Source organism: Lytechinus variegatus, chromosome 18 (assembly GCF_018143015.1).
Source record: "Lytechinus variegatus isolate NC3 chromosome 18, Lvar_3.0, whole genome shotgun sequence".
In the NCBI taxonomy this organism is placed as follows: domain Eukaryota; kingdom Metazoa; phylum Echinodermata; class Echinoidea; order Temnopleuroida; family Toxopneustidae; genus Lytechinus; species Lytechinus variegatus.
This window is the reverse complement of record NC_054757.1, coordinates 5,473,446-5,496,899: the sequence shown is the minus strand read 5'-3', so window position 1 is coordinate 5,496,899 and position 23,454 is coordinate 5,473,446. Positions and strand designations below refer to the sequence as shown.

The following is a 23,454-nucleotide window of genomic DNA, read 5'->3' as shown; positions in this document are numbered from 1 at the left end:
TCGTACCAGAAAAAAAATTGACAAGCAGGTAAAGGTCTTCAAGTTCAAGAGGGGGCCACTTATGGCTCGTCAGGGATCAGTTGTGACTAAGGGGGGGGGGGGGGGTGACAGGGGTACGTCCCTTACATGGGTTGTGACTCGTCAGGGGTGGGGATAGTCTGCCCCCTGCCCCCCTTAGGTACGCTAATGGGTCAAACAAAGATAAAGCACTCTTAGGTATCATACATGTTGCACTATGCATGTACATGCACACTGTATGACGGTTCCGATCTAACTTTGATGTGAACCTTACTGGACCTTTTCGAATGTGCTTCAGAGCTTTATGTTCGAATTTTACGAAACATACTTTCATCAAAATGGACCGTTTGTATAAAGCGAAAGGGTGAGTGAGGAAACAAATCTTCTGTTGAAAGGTAACTGTAAGAAAAACAATACCCTGGATATTATTTAATTTGGATTCATCATAACTGGCAGTGATACGAAACCAATTTTAAAGCAATGTGTCGAATGTGTTGAAGTATTGCCAGATGATATCGTCAGTAAATCTGGTCGCCCGTCGGGGTAAAAATAAAGAGAGAAGGACAAAATAAAGGAAAGAGAGGAAAGAAAAAAAGAAGAAAGAAGAGAAGGATTGAAAGAGAAAGAATGAATGAGAAAAGGAAAGAAAAATGCAGGGGCTATAGGACCGGCCTGTCGGAAAAAAGGATAATATGTCGGGTCACGCGTAATGTTCGAAATGTATCATGTACCGACAGTGATTAACGTAACTGTCGGGTCACCCAGGGCTTTTCCAAATTCTTCATGTACCGACAGAATGTCCCTCTTTTAGGTCTAAATCGGCTAAAAATAAACGCTCGCTTTCAATGTTTACAATGGACCGGTTGCAGGTCTTAATAAAACAAAAATCAGCTCGCGATACGCAACATATATTTAGTTTATTTTACCTTTTCAGGTGATGAATGAGAGATGTTTTCATAAATGACTATTCATTTTCGAAATGAGCCGTTCGACATGCCCTTTTCTGGTCAGACATTGAATGTCAGATATCCTTCCTTTCTTCTGCTATAGAGCTTCAATCATAACGCCCTCTGAGTCCCAGTATTGAGGTGCTGCCCTTGTTTCGTACTGCGAACTTGGCGAATAAAAATAGCTTCAAATGTGACGCGTCCTTAATTGTAAAGTTTTGGATGGTTGCGTGATATCAACATATTTTGTCAAACTTTTGCCATTGTTGCTGTCTCCTCTGTCGATCTCCCATTTTTCTCTCGAAATCGCGTGATGATGGACTTGAAATCAATGACGTCGACACTTACTCGTAACTGGGGGTGGGTTGTGACTTTTGCGTCGTTTCTCGTGCATTTCTCTGCCTTCGGAATCATGAATTGCTTCAGTATAACTTTCGTTACCCTCCAAGAAGAATTTTCGACTAGTTCAACCGCTACCTGTGAGTATAGGGTTGTTTTCCATCACTTATAAAATCAATATCACTGGTTCGATGTTGAATATAATATTTCTATAAAGACCATACCTTATATGTGGATGGTGATGATAATAAATTATATTAATAATAACAACAACAATAATATTAATAATCATAACAATACTGATGATAAAAAATAAAATCGTTATCCATTGTTCATTTATTCATTTGTCTTTTATTAGAAAGAAAAGAAAACGAAGAAAAAAGGAATTATATGATAATTAATCTGATAACCCTATATTTTTGGAAGAAGTTGGGTTGCTCCTCGTATCGTCCTTTCACCTCACGTGAAGACATGTATCGACGCACCCACGTGTATACGAAATTTGTACACTCTTAAAATGGTTGGGCGAAAATGCAAAACTTTTAACCTACCCTGGGCATCATACTGACCACACAACTATTGGTTAAAATCTGCCCAAATTGGGTAATAAAACTAATTATTGTGTAATAAATTTGAATATTTGGATAATTGCCCAGAATATATGTATTTTACCAACATACATTACCCAACATAGAGGACAGTATGTTGCCCAACACTGTGTGTATACTTTTAAATATACCAACAAAACAAACGAAAATAATTACAAAAGTATAAATATCATTGGTATTGTACCATAAACGAATGTATATAAAGAACATTATTAAAAACATGTACGTATCCAATGGTATCGGGCCGCAGTGGCGTAGCAGGCGGCGGGGGGCATGATGCCCCCTGGCGGATTTCACCGGAAAAAAGAGGGGAAAAAGAGAAAAGGGAGAAAGAAAGAAAGAAAGAAAGAAAGAAATAAAGGGAAATGGAAAGGGAAGAAATAGTGAAAACGGGGAAGGGGAAGAAAAAAAGTGAAAAGAAAAGTGAGAAAAAACATTTAGCCGAAAACGGAAGGAAAGAAGGAATTGACTGAGAGAGAACAAATGATCCCAAAATACTAATACATTAACATGCTCAGTAAGAAAGAGAAATTAATTAGATGACAAATTAGCAAAAAAGGCGTGAAATTAAGGAAATAGAATGAGCCAAAAGCTAAATTGGAAAATAAAAAGGGACAAGAAAGACAGAAGAATATGCATGGTGAAAAATAAAACAAACAATTTTTTCTTAGAAATTTCCTTACATTCGCTATGTTATACCAACTCAATTAAAATATTTGGTTTGCTACGCAACTGCGTTGAATTGATGTCTAGTGTAAAAGCTATATCCGCAAATTGATTAAAAATAGCGGCCATCTGTAAGGTTAAAATGGGATTAATATCAAAAGGTTCCGGGGCGAAGCCCCCGAACCCACCCCGCATACCACTGGTGTACAGATGGAAGGTTTGGGGTCAAGGCCTTTAACAGAACAAAAAAAGGAGGGGAAAAAACAAAGGAAAAGTGAAAGTTATGATATTATTTTCTTAATATGTCCAAATCTATCTCAAAGTTAGATTCTCATGAGAAGGTTATTTTTTTCTCGCTCGCTTCTCTAGCTCGGGACTGACATTTGGAAACTTTTCGCCATACGCGCCATACCATGCCCCCTCTTTTTTTTTTACTCCACGCGCCACTGCCACATAGAGCTTCGCCCTAATGCTCGCGGACAATCATAAAACAATATTGTCCATAGTGGCGTGTATACAGACCAAGAAAAAAAAAGAAAAGGAAATAGAGAAGGGTGAAAATTATACTATTTTTAGAATATTATGTCAAAATCTATCACAAAATTGGAGTTATGTCATAAAAATGTTGAATTTTAGCTCGCTCGTTTCGCTCGCACCTTTTTATTTTATATATTTTTATAAATTCTGCCCGATTCGCAATATCTTGCCCCCTCCAAATTTTCGGCTGATTACGCCACTGCCTATTCATACCATGATATGACGGGTGAATTTCTGTCCCCCCCCCATCGGACCATCGACCCCTGTTACGCCCGTGTATCGAGGATACAAACATGCACATGATCATCAAAAAAATTCTGTTTGCCTAGAATATTTTCTTTTTACTTGTATGTTTTACTTCTTCGTCAAGCAAGTGAATTACAACAATGAGCATAGAAATTAAAAAAAATAATGTAATAGGCTTGAACAAGATAAGCAATACAAGCCATTAGCTTTCATTTAAGACCCCACCTCGGCATTCCCAGTAATTTCAGGAGGTCTGGCTTCGGAATTTCTCTTTTCATGCAAACAATCGGAGGATCATCATACCGACATTGACACAGACAAAACATAAAAACATTCCTTTCTCGTACAAAAAACCCCAACATTGTTATGAACATCCGACATCACAAGTCATGCAGTGAATCGTCGTGCAAAGTTGAGCAACAATAAAACACCTAAGCAGCTTCAACTTTTGTACAGAATGAACTTGCTCGCCCGTTGACTTTTTTTCTCACTAAATCTTGTAAATTGTGTCATTTTCCCTGGGTTATTTTTCGCGTAAGATATACTAGGACGATAAAGAACAATGAATCCAGGTCCGGAGCCGTTTTCGCCTGAGCGGAAATAAACGTTCCATGGGCTGGAACAGAGACGAACAGGAATGGCAAAACAATGACAAAAAAGAGAGAAAAAAAAATGTGAAAATAAGAAGAAAAGCAAAGGAAACAGAAGAAAAAAAAGAAATGAAAGATAAAAAAAGGGAAAAAAAGAAGAGAAGACAAAAAGAAAAGAAAAAAAATAACATGAAAAAGAGAAAAAAAGAAGAAAAAAAAGACAAAGAAAATAACAGAAAAGAAAAGGAAGAAAGAATTGAAAGAGAGAGAAGAAAAAAAGGAATGGAAATAATATATAATAAGCTACTGAAAATGAACAAAAGCTGTGGCAAAAATAGTCAATCCTGACTGGTTGCCAACCAAGGAAAGAAGAAGAAGAAAAACAATATCCCTTTCTTTTTCAACCTTAAAAGGACGGGGAGACCATGATCCCCTCGGCGCTTCGAGCGATATTTCCGTAACGCAAAAAGATAGCGCCGCACAATTGTATGACTTTTCTTAAAAGGGTGATTATATTTCGTTCTAATTGGTCTGCTTAATTATTTAAGTTGTTAAATGGTGATTTGTGAACAAATTTTCGGCATTACTGCTATGTGTTTAAGATCGCATGCTCGATCTGTAATGAAAATCATAAGTCAGAAAAAATTGGAACCAGTGGGATTCGAACCTGTCATTATTAAATGGCCTTTTTGCTCTTTCTTCTGGTGATACGAACTCTTTAATCTAAATGTATTCTTGAAGAATATGCCTAATTATTACACGCCCTCCTCCTAGAGAAAAGATACATGACCTACTGATAGACGCGATAAAAGAGGTAGTTTAAGTTAAATATATACAAAAGTAATGGGAAAGTTGTTCACATGTGACATCACACATCTTTGTCACTTTGCCAATGGGAGGATCTACATCACAATGCTCATAACTTTCAACTTGCGGCGTACCTCAGGGGTCTGTTCTTGGACCAACTCTGTTTCTTTTGTATATTAATGATTTACCAAGGTCAAGTAACTATTTCACCTTTAGATTGTTTGCTGATGATTCCAATTTGTTTCATACATTTCAAGCTGGAAAATTTGAGATAGATCTGGAAGAAGTGACCCCTAGAATTAAAGAAAGTTCTAAATTGGTGTAATGTCAATAAAGTTACTATAAATTTGTCAACGACAAACTATATGCTAATTAGAGGGTTGAGACAGAAAATTAAGGTAAGAGGGGGAATTCATCTCATGGACACAGAGGTGCATGAAGTAAATGTTACAACATTTATTGGAGTAGACATTGATAAACATTTGACATGGAAAAATCATATTACAAAAATTAAATTATGCATACGCAAGAAGGTTGGTATTCTATATCGACTGAGACACTTCGTACCACGAAGTATTTCGATTCTGCTGTATAAGACATTCATACAGCCCCACATCACATATGGTATTGAAGTCTGGGGTGCATGGAGCTTGAAAAAATGATCTAGATTCTATATTATTAATTCAATAAATGGCAGTGCGTGCGATAACATTCAGTACATATATGACAAGATCAGCACCATTATTCAGGGTTCTTAAGATACTTGACATTTACCAACTGTATAGATTATCTATCTGTAGTTTCATGTACGATCTAATTAATACAAATTTGCCACATTCACTGCTACAATATTGTTCACTGATTCAACATAAATATAATACAAGGCAAAAGGAAGACGAGAATCTGTATGTACCAAAGGTTAGGACAAGCTTGGGAAAGGAGTGTTTATCTTATGTAGGCACAATTTTTGGAATGAGCTACCAACCAAAATCAGAAAGAAACCATCAAGATCAAGTTTTCGTAAAGCTATTGTCGAACATCTGTTGGAATAATGAATTTTGATACCATCTATATGGTAGTTTTGTAATCATCTAGATATCTTTCATGTGTAAATGTAAATGTATGTAAATACTAATTTAGTTAAATTATTAGGTAGTCATTGCTAGAATGTATTAGTAGACTCACGATTTTCATTCTTAATAACATGTTTCTATCTATCTAGACTAAAAGGGGCCAGACATGACTAGCATTCATGCTATTTTCTGGTTCCTTAATCCTTGTTTTTTTATGTATTCACAAATTATTGTCTGTAAACTTGTAAATTGGTATTATCATTGCATTGGATAATAAATAAATTCATTCATTCATTATCATTCATTCAATTTTCTCAAACTAGTGATTATCCGGTTCTTTGATTTTTCTGTTTTTACGCAAACTATCTTGTTCCAAAGATTCTTTTATATTAGGCCGCGGTGGAACATCTGAAATCTTAGCCGTGAATAGATGAAGCTAGTGCATCTCCTTGCGCTGACTCTTTGTGTTATCCATACAACTCCGGTATGTCTTCGACGACTGCTCAGGAAGCATCAGCAGTGTACATCCACACCAGAGCGGATGACGAGCTTTTAGTTTGGTCCAACTGTGCACCATTTCCAAGTCAGGAAGGTCTTTGAGTTCTCATGCACAGTCCTGGCTAAAGTTGCTGGTCACTCATCTCATTCCTGCAAGGATGGTAAACTTAAGAATGCCAACATTCCGAACCAACACAACTACTTCCACAGCATAATGTCTCCATCTTAAAGCCACCGCACACCTTACGACCGGTCGCCGACTGGCTTGCGACCGGGTGAGGGGAGATGTGAAGTCACAGCTCTTGTCAGCTTGAGCGTCGCAGACCGGTCAGAGACAAGTCGCAAGGAAAATCGGAAGGATAGACATGTCGAATCCTTATGACGGGATCGCAAGCTTAATCCAACCTCCAGCCAATCAGACAGCAGAGTTACATAACACGTATTATGATAAACAACGCGCATACGCTGTAAAGCGCAAATTCTCAGATGCTAATCCAAAAAGCGCATGCGTGAGTCGCAGATCGGATCGGAAGGTGTGCGGTGTCGAGGCTTGTGACTACCTTGCGATTCATCTCCCCTCACTCAGTCGTAAGCCAGTGGGGGACCAGTCGGGTCGTAAGGTGTGCGGTGGCCTATAGACACGCATCTTGAGTTTGTAGACTCCTTCACCTACTTCATGTCAGCTACTTCCATCTTGTTGGACAGATAAACATCATGACAGTGGAAAACTGATGCAGTCGTGGCTAAACTTTAAGCGCACAATTTGAGGAAAAGTTCCAAAGTACAACCTTCGCGCCACCGGGGTTATAAAAGCCCGTCTCATATGCGAATCGTTGCGACTCGAATTTCAAATAAATTGTGATAACATTTGATATGGATATTCCAACTAATTACGGATCAGAATCCAGAATAGTGATAGGACTACTGAAATCGAAATTCATTCCAGTTAGAGCCTCCCTGAATAAATAAAAACAAATTCGACTCCAAATCGTAATGACGTCACCATCGGCTGCGACTTGTAGCCGATTTGGACTTTACTCCGACCACAGGGCTTGTCGTAAAGTAAACATATGATTTTAGTTTCCCTAACAATATGCCAAACTTTAAATGAAATGATCTTTAATACTTCTTGGAACTTTCATATTTAATGCAAAATGCGATTTCCTGAAAATTCGGGTCGCACTGGATCGCAAAGTGTGAGACGGGCTTAAATTAGTAGCGAATCATGGATAACGAACGCGGGTCATGTATGTCGGGAGAATAGCGAAACTCTTTCCAACTCTTTTTTTCCCAGACGCATTCTTATATGAGAGGATATAAAGGCCTGGGGAGCATTTCATCAATATTTTCATCCGACAAGTTGTCAGATCTGACATCTTTCCATGATTTTGATTGGCTTATAGAGGCACTGTTCCTATGGTAACTGTCGGATAAAACGTCCGACAAGTCCTTTCATGAACCGCCCCCCTGGTCACACCGCCTCAGCATTGTTGGAGCGGTCGTGGAGAGGAGAGAAAAAATCATCACCGCGCGCTAACGTTCACCATTTTCGATTTCGATTCTTTTTTTCGATTTTTGTTTCGGATTTTTTCCTTCAAATTTTGTGAGCGAAATTCGACCCTCTCTCCCTACCGCTCCACGACCGCTCCAACAACGCTCGGGCGGTGTGACCAGGCCTTTAAGATGAACACCTGGGAGGTCCTCCAGCGAGCAGGCAGTCTGTTCTCATTGCTAAGCCAGCGACGCATCGCGACGTAGCGACGTCACAAGAGGATTGGTCACGCGCGTCGAATGTCTTGAGAAGGGTCAGCTGATTACCCATGGCTGTTAAGAAACATGCACTGTCAGCTTGGCCGTACGCAGCGGGAGTAGGGGAAAGTGGACCCCCAGAAATTTTGAAAACTTACAATTTTAAAATTAAAAATATGTACATAATTCACCAAAACCGCGCACGAAAAGCTTCAAAATGATTCACTTTGGAAAATGTAAAAGCGCTTGCATGGCAAGCATGGTCGCTTCACTCCCTCGCTTTTGAGTTTCTTTAAATAAAAACATGAGTCTCGCTAACCCACTCTTCCCCCGAAACAAATTTCTGCATACTGCCATGACTGTCAAAGGGTGTTTCTGGGTGGTTGTAGATTCGAGAAATATTCAGCTGGTCGGGAATTGAACCAGAGAGTATCTTTCTTTACCAACACTGCATTTACTCTTCTTCTAGAGACTGACACTTTTTCCGAGTGGGATATTGCATCCATTCGATGCTCAGCGCGCTACACAATCGTCTACATGTCGAATGAACGCCAAAAAGATGAAGAAGAGATGCGAATACAAAGTATTGTTATTTACAACAAATATAAGACTAGACACATAAACATTAGCCATATTTGACTAAGATTTGACTAAGTATTTTTCTACTCAGCCAAATGATTTATTTTATGATTATTCTCAACAGCATGGGCAGGTTCTATTGCATTCGGCTTGGGCAACAGTGCAGGCTTAATCGTCACTCCACTGATAAACCGGTTCGAGAATCGACCGGTCGCTGTCTTTGGGATCCTTCTAGCCAGCACATCCTTCTTCTCTACCTCATTTATCACCGATTTCAGGCTCATCTACCTCACATACAGCGCCATCTACGGTCTGGGTGCTGGGTTTTGTTCTCTGGCTTCAATGGACCTCTTGCTTCGGTATTTCCCAAGGAAGCACTGCTCACGAGCTACTCTTATCGCGTTGGTTGGGGGAAGCACAGGTACGATATTTGAATGTTTCCTTGGAATCTTTAGAATATATACCCCTTCAATACCAGGAGGAATCGGCATTTGTAATGGAAATTACTATTGCTAATATAATTATTGTACACTACACTTAAAGTATGTTTAAAACGCATCCAGGCTCAGGCACATGTAACTGTTACTTTTGTATTCGCTGACTATAAACATGATAAAAGAGCAACAAGGACCCAAGGATGAACCTTTTATACAGATTGTGAACCCAGTGCATTAAACTGGAGTGATGATATTTCGTTAAGTGTCTTGTTGGATATCTTTTCTGATATGTTTCCTCTCAGCTATTCAGCCAGTCAGAGACAATGATTTTGGTACGACAGTTTAAAGGAATTTCCGACAGACGGACCAATGCTTCCATGATTCCTGATTCCCAAGCGCATTCAAATGCTAATGTGCCGGGTTATATAAATTTAAGTTCTATTGTTTATTTGAAGGAAGGGAGGGTTGGATCTAGAAAAGAGTAAAAAGAAATCGTAAAGTTCCAGCCTTCACTGGTGCATCCCAGGATTTATTCTTTTATGAATCATATTTTATTTTATTTTTATTTTTTTTCATTGTAACATATTTAATCAGGATAAAGATAAAACATGATCAGCCGAGGCTGTTTTACATCATGGTCCTGACAACACACACAAAATATATATAATGCATAAAAATTATTTCTAAAAAGTAGTAAACTACAATGGCTCACAATATAAAAAGATTTATAAGTGGTATGACCTAGACGAAGAACAGGATAAAAGAAAGAAGAGAGACGAGAGAGAGGAAGGTAAGAGAAAGAGAGGGGTGGAGGTGGGAGAAGGAAATAAAAGAAGGTCGGTCAATTAGAAAACAATACATATCATTTCATTGAACGACAGCTTTAAAATATTGGCATTTATATATTAATCATATGCAGATTAGTACAAATTATTTAGAAACGAATTCATTTCTGTTTTCAATACTACAGGTATGCTTGTTTTGGGTCCTCTGACATACACGTTGATCGAGAAATTCGGCTGGCGGAACATGTTCCGTTTCCTTGGAGCTTTGATGCTACTCATTGCACTTCCAGCTACGATGACGTTTTCACGTCCCAACCCACATAAAAATGAATGCACAGCAGACAAACGAGACGTTACTCAAGAGAAAAAGTTCTCAGAATGCCGCGGACCCGAGAAGAGAATAACCTTTGACAATGCCAACAACCTAAGTCCACGCATGGTCACTTGGAACCCGGGAGATGTGAAGGCACGGTTGAATAACAAGGAAAGAATTCTTAAGCAAGGCAGATCTATCGCATGTGTGACAGCCTATGACAATGAAGGGTTTTCCATGGAAGGGATAAATCGGCGTGAACAAAACAATGGCAATGGACATCAGTCAGAAATTCACATGAACATGGAGAAAGGCTCAGCTGATATGGTTCTGGCGGATGAACTGATGGACAGCAAAGATAAGGGCCAAGTGCTAAGAAACGAGCTAGGATTTTCTACTGACCTTTCAGAAGAGGGCAAAGTTGGTCTGAAACATCTTGGACCACTTCCTTCAACAGCTCCTGATTTAGTGACGAACGTAGAGAGAGGACAACCTAACCAACAATCAACACCACAAGTGAATGATCTTCAGAATGTAACAGCCGTCCAACCGATAGTGTTGTCAATTCATACGGTAGCCGAAGATGATGTCGCGCCATTTACAACCATCAGCATTTCAACGAACATTCAATGTCATACCATTTCTGTCTCTGCCATTCAGTGTGTCAGCGAAAGAAAAGAAGACACACCTCTGCAAGTGGTGCAGTCGAAGAACTTGGAAGCAGCAAGTGGCCGAGGGTTTTTCCAAAGATACAAAGCACTATTCTATCCCGATCTCTGGCTCATCTGCATCTGTATCACAGGTCTTCCAATGATGAATACATTCTATTATATTAATATGGTGAGAACTATTCTACATTTTGACGGTTGTATACACGGGTTGCATGGCGGATTATTCCTGGGGTATTGTTCAATATCACTTAACCATCCTAAGAGTTTTGGAAACGGGAATTCGCTGGCTGGCGCCTTTATTTGATTTTTGAAAAAGTTTGATAGGAAATTCAAATGTATAAATTTTCCCGCTTTATTACCAAGCAGCAAACTTCGTCCAAATACATAGCCCGAAATTCTTTGAAAATTCGCTTAGTTCAGTCGTTGTTTCGTCACGAGACACAACATTTATATGAACGTTGGCGATAGGGGGCGAGAGCAGGAGGGTTTTTTTCTACTTTGCTGGTTTTTGCAACGTATTCATCTGTCATGCATATGGAATCGTGCGTGTGGCCCTTTAAAACTTCACCATATGAAAACAGATGGTAGAATCATTCTGCAAAGGTATAAGAAAAAAGGTTTAGATGCTTTATTCATTTGAGCAGAAATATCGAAATTGATTGTGCCCCCAAAGGCTGACTTGGATAGGTAGTTTGTGGTGTATACGACGACGGTCTTGATGCCTTAATTCAGTGGCGGTGTGCTTGGCCAATTCACCGGGGAGGAGACAGATAGTGGTCTTGACCTCAAGGATGCCGAGGGTGGATTTCTTGTACTTGGCAAGACGGGATACCTCACTGGCGATGCGCTCAAAGTCATCGTTGACGAAGGTGTTCATGATGGACGTGGCACGGCTAGAGATACCATGTATGATGAATCTGCAGCAAACTGATTTGTCATTAATTCATTGCTATAAATTCTAATTAAGAACTTATATCAACGTATATATATATTCCATTGTCATTGCCACTTTTTAATTTTCCCTGTTCTCTTTCAAGGGAGATTTCCTCATATCGAGAGGTTTTGAACGTCATGTGATCCCATGGGTGGTCACAACGTTTGGGATCTCCGAATTGGCGGGTAAAGTTTTGTTGGCTGTTGTAGCTGATCGTCTGCCCTTCCCCAAGATCTTCATCTATAACTTCGCATGCGCGGTTGGCATGGTTGTCATGGGCTGTCTGCTGGTAGTAAGATCAGTCGCACTTCTAATCTGCCTCGCAGTTGGTAGGTTAAATATCATTATCGAATATAATTTTGGGCTTTATTCTTCACAGAAAATACACTCTAAAAATATTGAGTAAAATTTTATTCAATATTGGGTAGAAAGGGAACATGCATGTTTGCTGGGTATTTTTTAAACCCTATATTGTGCTATTTAAACGCAACGTTTCTTAAAATTGACAACATATTTGATATCTTTTTTCCCAACCAACATGCATGTTAGTCAGGTCCAGATTTTAAAAAATGTGCTTAGAAAAAGTGCTTTAGGCATTTTGTATAATGATGACTTATCAATTGTTTTAAGGTAATTCAGGGGTGCTGAATCCAAAAATGCTGTTTGCCAAACTTGATTCCGACGTTTTCACCCTCAAATTGGCAAAAAACAAAATGGCGGCATATTTAATGCAGTTTCCCATATTAAACGATCTTTATGGGTGATTATATTTCAGAAATTGGGATCTACGCGTTATTTTTTATACCTAGGGTTGCAAACATAATGTGTCCGATTGATTCGTCAGCCATCTTTAATTCCAAGATGGCTGCCATGGTTCACAGCTGCTGATTGATATTAAATAATTTGGCCAAATGTTTTATAATTTGGGGGCGATGATGGCATATTTACATTGTGATATCTTTAACGTGTCCGCCATTTTGCCTTGCCTGCATAGCAGAAGCAAGACATGGACGTCGCTTTTCCAATGGCGGCGATGACCCTGGCGGCGGCGAAATCAACATCAAATCTTAACTGAGGTTAAGAATTTGAAATGTCATAACTTTTAGGGTATAGTTGTCTATTTCATGAAACTTAGGCATGTTAGGATTAAACAAAATATATTGAGACAGGTTTTATAGTTACAGAAGGTCGTCAAGTTTACATGGAAATAAAGCATGGCGTCGACAACGGCAGCCGTTGTACCATCAACTCCAAAAATAAAGTAAATCCTCAAAATCGAAATCAAATTCATCAAAAGGCTTTCAAGGCAAATAATGAATCAGGACAGGTTTACAAGATAGTCAGTGAGTGTGTCAGAGAATCCAGAGTCAGAGAAAATGACGTCAATAATGGACGTCAGGACGTTGTAACTTTGAAATGGTCCAAATTCATTATATATACACCTTGTAGAAATACCTTTGGGGTCTACCGAGAATAAAATAAATCATATGAAAAAATCATGCTTCCAAAGGGAACAAATTATATTGGAAAAATTTCAAGGTTTATCAGCTGTGCAGTTTTGCAAAAAAAATGATGACCTAAAAATAGTCATCATAGTTTTTATTTTTTAAAAATCTGGATGCAAAGTGCATACACTATCTTCCTAGAAACATTTTTGTGTCTTTCTCACGATTTCAAGGTTCAAATAATATAAGTGAAGACGAATTACATGGATACACCATTGTCCATTTTGTAGAAAATTGAAGAACGCTCCAAAAATTACATTCCAATTGGCCACCATTGATACAAAAACGACAATACTTCATATCTCATCTAGTGCCACTATTTTGGTGTGTCTGTTTAAGAATCGTGAAAATACGTTTTACAAGAATTTGTGACTCTGTTTGATGGTAATGCAACAATAAGTAAATATCCGAAAAACAAATTCTAAAAAGTAACATACACTTTCACCTAAAAAGTTCCATAATTCACTGATAATTTCAAGACATGTCATTTATGTGCTTAGGACTATCCTATGGTTTCAAGATTACGGGACATCAGTCATTTTGGACTTTTTACGACTGACCATCCTTTTTATTTGTCCCGATTTATTATTGCAGCCTTCAAACCACAAAGTGTAGATTTTGTTCACCTAATTTTGACTATGTTTAGGTGATGGAGGTCTTTTAGACTCATTTTGAAAGCGATCTTTAAATAATAGGTAAAGTGGGCAGCTTCATACCATTGTAAATAATAAAAAAGTAATATTTAAACCTTGAAACCATATCTCCCGGATGGATTCTAAATAGATTATGCCAATTTTTAAGTATCAGCAGCCATTTTAGACTCCTTAATTGGAAGCCATCTTGGATTTTTAGACATACGGGACCATTGATTGCCCTTGTAACTTATCCTAATGTATTACTTGACCATTTAAATCAAGGTTTAGACAACATAATCATACACCCCAGGCGGACATTAAACAAACTATGTCAGCTTTTTAGGTAACAATAGCCATTTTAGACTCCAATCTCGGAAGCCTTTTTGAATTCCTGGACATGCTGGACCTCTGACTGTCCATGTAACTTGTCGTAATTTATTACATGACCCTTTAAACCATGGGTTGAACACCAAAAATATATACCCCAGGCTGATATTAAACAAACTATATCAGTTTTTTTCGGTAAGAAAGGCTTATATAGACTCAATTTTTGGAAGCCATTATGGATTTTTGGACATAATGGAACCAGTAACTGTCCTTGTAACTTGTCCCAATCTAATACTTGACCCTTTAAACCATGTGTTATACAAAAAATCATATTGTCCACGCGGTTATCAAACAAACTATGTCGGTTTGTAGTTAATGACAGACATTTTATTTTCCATTTTTGCACACCATCTTGGATTTTTGGACATAAAGGACCATATCATCTTTGTTACTTGTCCCAACGTATTTCTTGACCCATTAAACAACGGGTTAGACACCAACATCATATCCCCAAAGCAGATATTAAACAAACTATTTCGGATTTTAGGGTTTTTAGATAAAAACAGCTATTTCAGACTCCTATTTTGAAAGCCATCTTGGATTTTTGGACATAGTGGAGCGCTGACTGTCCTTGTAACTTGTCCCAGTTTACTTCTTGACCCTTGCATATCACCAATGAATAAAACCCAAATAAAAGACCCTAAAATAGGTAATAGATGAATTGTGAATTTTTAGGATATGGCAACCATTTTTACGCAATCTTTGATTTTCAGGTACCCTGGGGTGCTTATGTTTACTCTTTCCTTTTACCCCCTACACCATTGAATGCATGTATGCACCGAAAAAGTGTCTAGGGTAGAGAAACTGCCGGTTATTTTAATTTTCAGCTGATGGCGGCCATCTTAGACGCCATCTTGAAAATAACCACTTTCCCGGATCCGGATTTTGGTGAATTTTTAGTATGTTATTCCTGAGATCAAATAATACCAAAAATCGTTGACAAACATTTTTGTTCCACGTTTTGGGGGTCAGAATAGAGTAAAAATGGGTGTAGAATGGCGGCCATATTGTTTTTGCCAATTTGAGGATTTTAACATCAAAATCAAGGTTGGCAAACAGCAAATTTGGATTCAGCGCCCTCAAATTATGTTAAAACACTTCTAAAGTCAGCATTAACACGATTTGCCTAAGGCAGTCTACTTTTCTCAAATCTGGACCTGACTACGATATTGGGTACACATTTTAAGAGTGTATTTGTCACTCTAGTCAACATCATGAGATATTTTGTGGCAAGAAATGATGTTATGTGATGATCCGTGATGATGAAAGAATATGGTGAATAAGATTATCCATATCAAAACTCTGTTTTTTAGTGGTTGTCCTTATCAACATTATTGCCCAGGGGCGTGGAACGTAATGAAAAAAAATGTAGGTCTGTGTGTGTCTGTGTGTGGGGGAGGGGAACAAACAAATATTACAGTTGGATGATAATCATTGTAATTTTCACGTTTTTGTACACGTTTACCGAAACGGGTGAATAGGTGGCTAGAACACAAAAGCCCACGGTTTCGCTGCCCCTCTTGCATTCCATGTTTCATATTTCTATCACTATTGATTGTGATATTGATATTAATAAATCCATGAATATAATGATTTATCCAGTAAATATGATCAGTTATAATTGTGTGAAAAGCTTTGCAACATTTCAGTAATTATGTTTGCATCAATATGATTTATTTCCTTCTCTTTTTCTTTGCTGTAATACATGCATGTACGTATATAAGAATAAGTTAACTATAATTTCTTCATTTCCAAGGGGAATCCACACCTTACAAGCTTTGCTGTTTAGTGGATCCCCTCATTTCCATTTATTCTCTATGTTATGCTTTTTTTTCTGTTTTACGAAGTAAGAATGCCCTATAAAATTGTACTTGATTTGTATTGCTTTATATTACTTTGTATTATGTTTTGAATGGAAATAACATAAAAGAATTGAATTGAAAAATTGAATAATTTTTTACTGGATATTTGTGAAAATTGTGAAGTTGAAACTTACAATTCTCTGTAGTCGTGACGTTTCACCATCAACTGTTGGGTTCTTCAGGCAAATGAAACACCAACACGTCTTTCCACGTGAAATTGCGTCCAGATCAGAAGACTGTGATATTACACACTAAAAAAAAAGTTTACCCAATATTGGGTAAAATGGGAACATCCGTGTTGGTTGGGTAAAAATATACCCAATATTTTGTGAATTTTACGCAATGCTGCGTTGAAATAGCCCAATATGGGGTTGAAAAGATACCAAGCAAGCATGCATGTTCCCTTTCTATCCAATATTGGGTAAAATTTTACTCAATGTGTTTAGAGTGTAATAAATACTATTATTATTAACCTGCCCTTTTTATTCCTGGTATGTTATTCCATGATTGTATGTTTTAATCTCGTAATTTCTTTGTAGATATTACGATTTTTTTGTGATCAAAATCAATAAAAATGTGATATTTAGAAAAATACTTCTATAATTTCTACAGAGAAATAGTTATGATAACATACAGCTGGATTTATGACGCTCTTTTCGCCACATGATACGAATAATAGCTGTTATTACGGTTTTAGATCGAGCTGCCACTTAGAACGGCAGCGTACAGTGCTTTAAATGGAAATGGATAACGCTCATTGAGATATTTAGTCTCACTCATCATACAAAATAAAAAGCACCTATGAAATACAACTAACATCACTACGAGGCCACCATCATTTTCAAGCTTACCCGCTCACGATGGCGGTCTCCTGCATTCGTTTAAACTGTTATATTCTTTTCACTGAATATTGCTTCTTGTTGATATTTATTTTTCATTGCTTTGCTATGGCTATTGCTTAAATTGTTTTGTAAAACTTCATTGTATCACCTAAATTTTATGTTGCATATTTATGCTGAGTGCAGAAATGAAATTAAATAAAAATAAAATAAAATCAAACATTTATTTTGAAACTCTTTAGCGATCGGAATGGTAGTCATGATGGTAGCCGATGCGCTAGCTTACTCAATCTGCAACCAGATTTTCAAACCAGAAGATGCGGTTCAAACGTGGACGGTTGTCATGGTTACGCAAGGACTTGGATACATGCTGGGTTCCTTGTTTGGTATGTACTCGCATCGGCATGTGAGATTAGGTAGAGGATAAGAGAAAGAAAAACGAGGAGCGAAAGAAAGTATATACTGAGAACATAAATACAAGAACGAGGAGCAAGCAATATAAGATTCAAGATTTAAGACTCTTATTCCATGTACTAGACAATTTGAAATATGTTGTTGTACATTACACGAATAAACTTACCAGCCGGAGACTTGTCCCAGTTCAAAATAGCCTGACGTTCCCTACCCTTGCACTGTGAAAAAAAAAGAGTAAATTTACGTTGGTCATTTTTTTGTTGGGTAATATATACGTTGGTTATTGTTTTGTTGGGCATTATGTGCCCAATACTTAGGCAAATTTTTACTCTGCCGCTGCCAAAATACAGATGTCCAATTGTTGGGCTAGTAATTGCCCTGCTGAGTGGTAAATGTTGCGAAACTTTACGATCACGAGTTGCGCTTGCAGCATGCTACACACGGTCGATAAGATATGGAGGAGCTTCTAGATGACTGGGGGCTGGGGAGCCTCGCTGAATCTTTCATAGATGAGTTGCTTAAACGTTTTTTTAATTTTTTTATTTTGGACTTTACGTTAAGCATAATTTGTAAGGAATTTGTCAGAATAGGCCTACATACATGACATATATCTGACGCTGTTTTGTTTTTGCTTCACTCACTTGAGATATGCACTTGCACTTGTATGCAGCGTTATTGTGCATGCAAAGCACTTTCGGATAAGGTCTCCGGATCGACACGGACCAGGTACACGAAGTGAGAGTAGGCCTTGCCCAGATGTTGGGTTAATAACTTTATTAAAAAGTTGGGCAAATTAATGTCCCCCAAAATGTAGTTCAAAATATTACCCAACAGTTGGGCACATTAATGCCCCAACAACGTTGGGTAAAATATTGCCCAGTAGTTGGTAGGGTTGACTATCGGCCCAACGTTGGGCAAAATATTGGGTAAAATATTGCCCAATTTTTTCACAGTGTGAAGAGTTAATGGGTGATTGAATCCGACGATTAATAAAACATAATAATTTATAACTTCCTGAAATTGAGTCATCTTTACTTTTCAATTGTCATACTAATTTAATAGTTTATCCACCCGTTTCAATCAATATATTCATTTACCCATTTCCTTTTTATAACCTAGGTCAGAGCACAGATCGGACTGGTTCATACAACTCTGCTATTTATTCGAGCATCGGGATATACGCCATCTGCGCTTTGGTTTGCACAGCGGTTCCACTTTATCAGAAGTTCTTCGCGCCAGAAAGATTTGTGATGTTTGAAAACCAAGATGCATGTAGAAGAAAACAGGCAAGGAAGAAACGGTACAAACCAGATGACCTTGTTAGTATACCTGTTTAGTCGACACATGCAACTCGAGAAACTCTTTGGTTTTGTCTTGAAAAAGAGAGAGAGAGGGAGACAGAGATTGGGAGAGAGTGTAGTAGTAGTAGGAGGAGGAGGAGTAGAAGTAGTAGTAGCAATAGTAGTAGTAATAGTAGTAGTAGTAGTAGTAGTAGTAGTAGTAGTAGTAGTAGAAGTAGTAGTAGAAGTAGAAGGAGGAGTATAGTAGTAGTAGAAGTAGTAGTAGTATAGGAGGAGGAGGAGGAGTATAGTAGTAGTAGTAGTAATAGTAGTAGTAGTAGTAGTAGTAATAGTAGTAGTAGTAATAGTAGTAGTACATGTAGTAATAGTAGTAGTACATGTAGTAATAGTAGTAGTAGTAGTAGAAGTAGTAGTAGTAGAAGTAGTAGTAGTAGTAGTAGTAATAGTAGTGGTAGTAGTAGTATATTAGTAGTAGAAGTAGTAGTAGTAGTAGTAGTAGTAGTAGTAGTAGTAGTAATAATATAGTAGTAATATGTTTGCGAAGGAATGCATATGGGACTTCAAACCATAAAACAACCATTATTTGAATATTTTGATAAGTTACCCATCCACCTATTTTAGTAAGTCCTACAGAATTTCATAAAATCTTCACCAAATAATAAAGAAATAATACAAATACATATTTTTAAATAACGCGCGTGATACATGATTGTTCGTGGAAAGGGCGAGGTTGGTTGGATGGTTTGTGTTTATTTCACAGGCCTCTGTGTAATGTGTATTTTTATTATGTGCTTCCATTGGCTACGACTAATCATCAGCCGAGAGGGAGACTTTCTTCAACCTATGACCAATATTAAAGATAAATTCCAGTTTTGGTAACGATCTCAAAATGACTTTTTACAGAATCTAATATAATGACCACCCAAGTGTCTGTTTGTATGAATAAAAAATATGTGCCAAAGGATTCTGGGAGAAATTGTGTAGGCCTAATTGCTGAGAAATAAGCAAAATAAGCGCGGATTCGGTCCGGCTTCCGTCGGGTCTTTATTCCAGCAATAATAATACATTGTCCCACGTGTGCCTATCTGTGTTGGTGATCTTCAGTGTGAACGTTTTCAGCGTAGATTTCAAGATTTCACAAAGTTCAGTATATGTAACTGTACCAGATCTAGATCCTCGATGATATTCTGACAATTAAGCCTGGTTTTACAGACTTTCTCATGAAATCAGTGTTTACTGCGACTACTGGCATTTCTCTTTAAAATACTGGCCCAAATATCCGCTTGACAAAAACAATTGAGAAAAGCATCCGGGCTTTCGTGTAATTTTTATTTTCCTTTCAATTATTCATGGTGATAAGGATAAAAACAAATTGAATATTTCCTTATTTCATTTAATCATTTATTTCATTTATCATTTTAAAAAAGATATATCTTAAGAAAGGAAGACTGGTAAAAACCTTAACACTTCATGTCCTTTCAGAAGGGGAAATCTAGTAAATAAACAAACTTTTAACAGCTGACCAAAACTGTTAGTTGCATATATAAAACACAGTAGTTTCCTTATAAAATCGGAGCGAGTTAATAATTGCTTCATAAAGTTCGGGTCATTCAATTTCAGTTTTGTTAACATAATGCGTCTCTCTTTTTCATATTTTGAACATAATAAAATACAATGTTCAATAGTTCCAAAAACTTTGCATACCTAACATACTCTCTCAAGGTTTACTCTATACTGGATAAAATGGGAACACGTATGATAGCTTGGTATTAATGATACCAAAAACTTTGTCAATTTTACGCGTTGAAATTTATCTTTTAAACTTGCATTTTGCGCAATAAAGGGACAAATTACACAACATACATGCTTGTTCTCTTTCTACCCAATACTGAGTACATTTCTACCCAATCTTTTTTAGAGTATGGGCCTGACAAGTGTCGTTTGATTTGGAATATAATAGTTTACTTTATACTTACCCTACTCTACATGTAATTCGTTCGAGAACGATAGATATCATCTCGGCCGTTAGCATATCATTTTGTTTTTAAATTTTACGTTGAACATAAAATGACACAAGAGGGCGGACCAAACGCCACTCTGGGATGTTAGGTAATAAATTATCCTGATATTCTACATGTACCTCATCTCTACAGGCATTAAAGGAAAAGTCCACCCCAATAAAAATTTGAGTTGAATAAAAAGAGAAAAATTCAACAAACATAACACTGAAAATTTCATCAAATCGGATGTAAAATAGAAAGTTGTGACATTTTAAAGTTTCGCTTAATTTCACAAAACAGTTATATGCACATCCTGGTCGGTATGTAAATGAGGAGACTGATGACGTCATTACATCACTATTTCTTTTGTATTTTATTACATGAAATATGAAATATTCTAATTTTCTCCTAATTGTCAAGTGAAACAACGATTAATTCCTCCCTGAACATGTGGAATTAGCATTGTTTATTACTGTATAATTTAGTCAACTTGGTCCTTATACTGTCAAATCGACTGACTCATTTGCATGACAATAAGTTGTTCATATCACTGTTTTGTGACAATAAGCAAAATTTTAAAATGCCATAACTTTCTTACATCCGATTTTGATGAAATTTTAAGCTAGTTTGATTTTTCCCTATTTATTCAAATCAAATTTTTTTCTGGGGTGGAATTGACCTTTAAGTTTAAAAGGTCTCTCCCCTTCCTTCCATTCGTGTCTGTCCGTATGATCAGAAGAAAAAAATATCTATATTTCGTTCTACAAAAATATTGGGCGAAATTGATCCATGAGGGTAACTATGTGTCCAACCAACATTGAGTATTACTTTGGGGCATTTTTATTCATCCAGTGTGATGGAAATTTTGCCCATTCTAAATTAATTGCTGTTGATTTTCTAACCTTACTAGACAATTTGCTTCCCGCATTGGGTAAACAGATACTGCCCAAAGTTGGTTGGACATATAATTATCCTCGTGCTGGTTAAAATTTTACCAATTTTTTACAGTGTTGGATGGCATAAAGTGCTAAACAACAAATAATATCATAATTTATCATTAAGCAGTTTTCTTCGAAGATACAGAGGTAATTCACGGATCAAAACTCTAATAATGCACTGTACATTGTATACCTGTAGTAATTTTCAAAGCTCTATATTGGAAAGAGTCAAGTTTTTGCTTTCTTTTATACAGGCAGAATCATACATTTCACTTTCATAATCTAAAATAGATAAAATAAATTTTTTACATATCTCTTGATTATTTCCCCATGAAGTGCCCGAAACACAACGTCATAAATTCAACCTTTTCTTACATTTATCAATAATCGCAATAATATGGACAGACCAGGTTATTTTAGAGTCTGACCACATTACCAAGAAATCTAAACTGCTCGCAATGAGGCAAAATATACCCATTTAGTTTCAAAGTAATATCTATCAAGAGAGAGAGACTTGTAGAGGGAGAAGGGGGGGGGGGGTTGGGAGAGAGAGAGGGGGGGGGGTGGAGAAATTTAAAGAGGGAGGGGAGGGTTGTGTAGAATATATATTTTTGTTAATTATTTTATAATTCATATTGTTAAAAAATCATTGAATCGTAGTTTCTTCAATAATCTAGCGGAGAAGGCCCTATTTAATCATTTGTCCTCATTTTCCTACAAATACCTCGTTCTCAATATCGTGTGATCCTTTACGAAAGCCATGATTAGCCTTTCGTAGCCGATCGCGAACATTTTGTGAACGATTAAAAAAAAATTCTCTGATTAATACAATTGCCACGACTGGTGTGATACGATCTAATAAAATGTGATAAGATCAGTACGAGTACTCCACGATTTAGTATGCTGTTTGAATCGTGGGGCAATCGTGGCAATGGTAACTAGGTATAACCACTGACTTTCCCTATAGGAATTAACAATATTTTCCTTTATTATTTTTCAAAATTTATTTTGCGGTTTGTTTTCAAACACCTGCCGGTGCAGCTGTACTTCATTGTCTGCACACCTCATACTTGGGGCCGGTAACACAAAGCATAGCGATAGATCGTGATATTGATCTCTGCGATTAATTGCATTGAACGCCGTACGTGATCAGTCGTAAAGGTCAACCCGAAGATCGGTTATGTTACCGGGCTCTGATACAATCATGGTGATATATACGTGGAATATATACCAGCATAATTCTCAAAACAAACAAGAATATGATACATTTGAATCAACGTTTAATGGTGGGGAATGGTGAGCAATGCATGCATGGTTATTATTATGTGTCTCAGTCGTATTTTATATGGTGGAGTGGTGGGGTGGGGGATGGTACAAAACCAAAGGTATTTTTCGACCTTCAGTAATAGGCCCTATACATTGGCGGCGGAAACCACAAAATTTAGGGGTCCACCTGAATTTAGGAGAGGGGGGGGGGGGGCGCAGGAAAAAAGTGACAGGCAAAAAAAGAAAAAAAAAGATTATCAACAAAATATTTAGGGGGGGGGGGGTCGCCCCCCACCCGCTTCCGCTGCCTATGGCCCTATATATTAAATGAATTTTGTAATATTGCATTTTGAACATTTTAGAAAGTGATGGACAATGGTCTACGAATGATATCACGCACATTAATCACTCGGGAGCAATGCCAAGGTATTTTGATAGAGAGAGAGAGAGGGGGGGGGGGGGGGGGAGGGGGTAAGGCCGCATAAACAGAATATGTAAAGTAAATTTCTC

At 37.4% G+C, this 23,454-nt stretch overlaps 1 protein-coding gene across 1 annotated transcript; it reads left to right on the top strand.

Annotated features, from left to right (window-relative positions):
* Positions 1–1,296: 1,296 nt before the first annotated feature.
* Positions 1,297–18,835, top strand: LOC121432151. Its single transcript, XM_041630008.1, has 6 exons — positions 1,297–1,444; positions 8,782–9,078; positions 10,065–11,032; positions 11,901–12,126; positions 17,268–17,411; positions 18,559–18,835. The coding sequence occupies exons 1-6, from the start codon at positions 1,297–1,299 to the stop codon at positions 18,774–18,776; spliced, it is 2,001 nt and encodes a 666-aa protein (XP_041485942.1). The 3' UTR covers positions 18,777–18,835.
* The last annotated feature ends 4,619 nt before the right edge of the window (positions 18,836–23,454 follow it).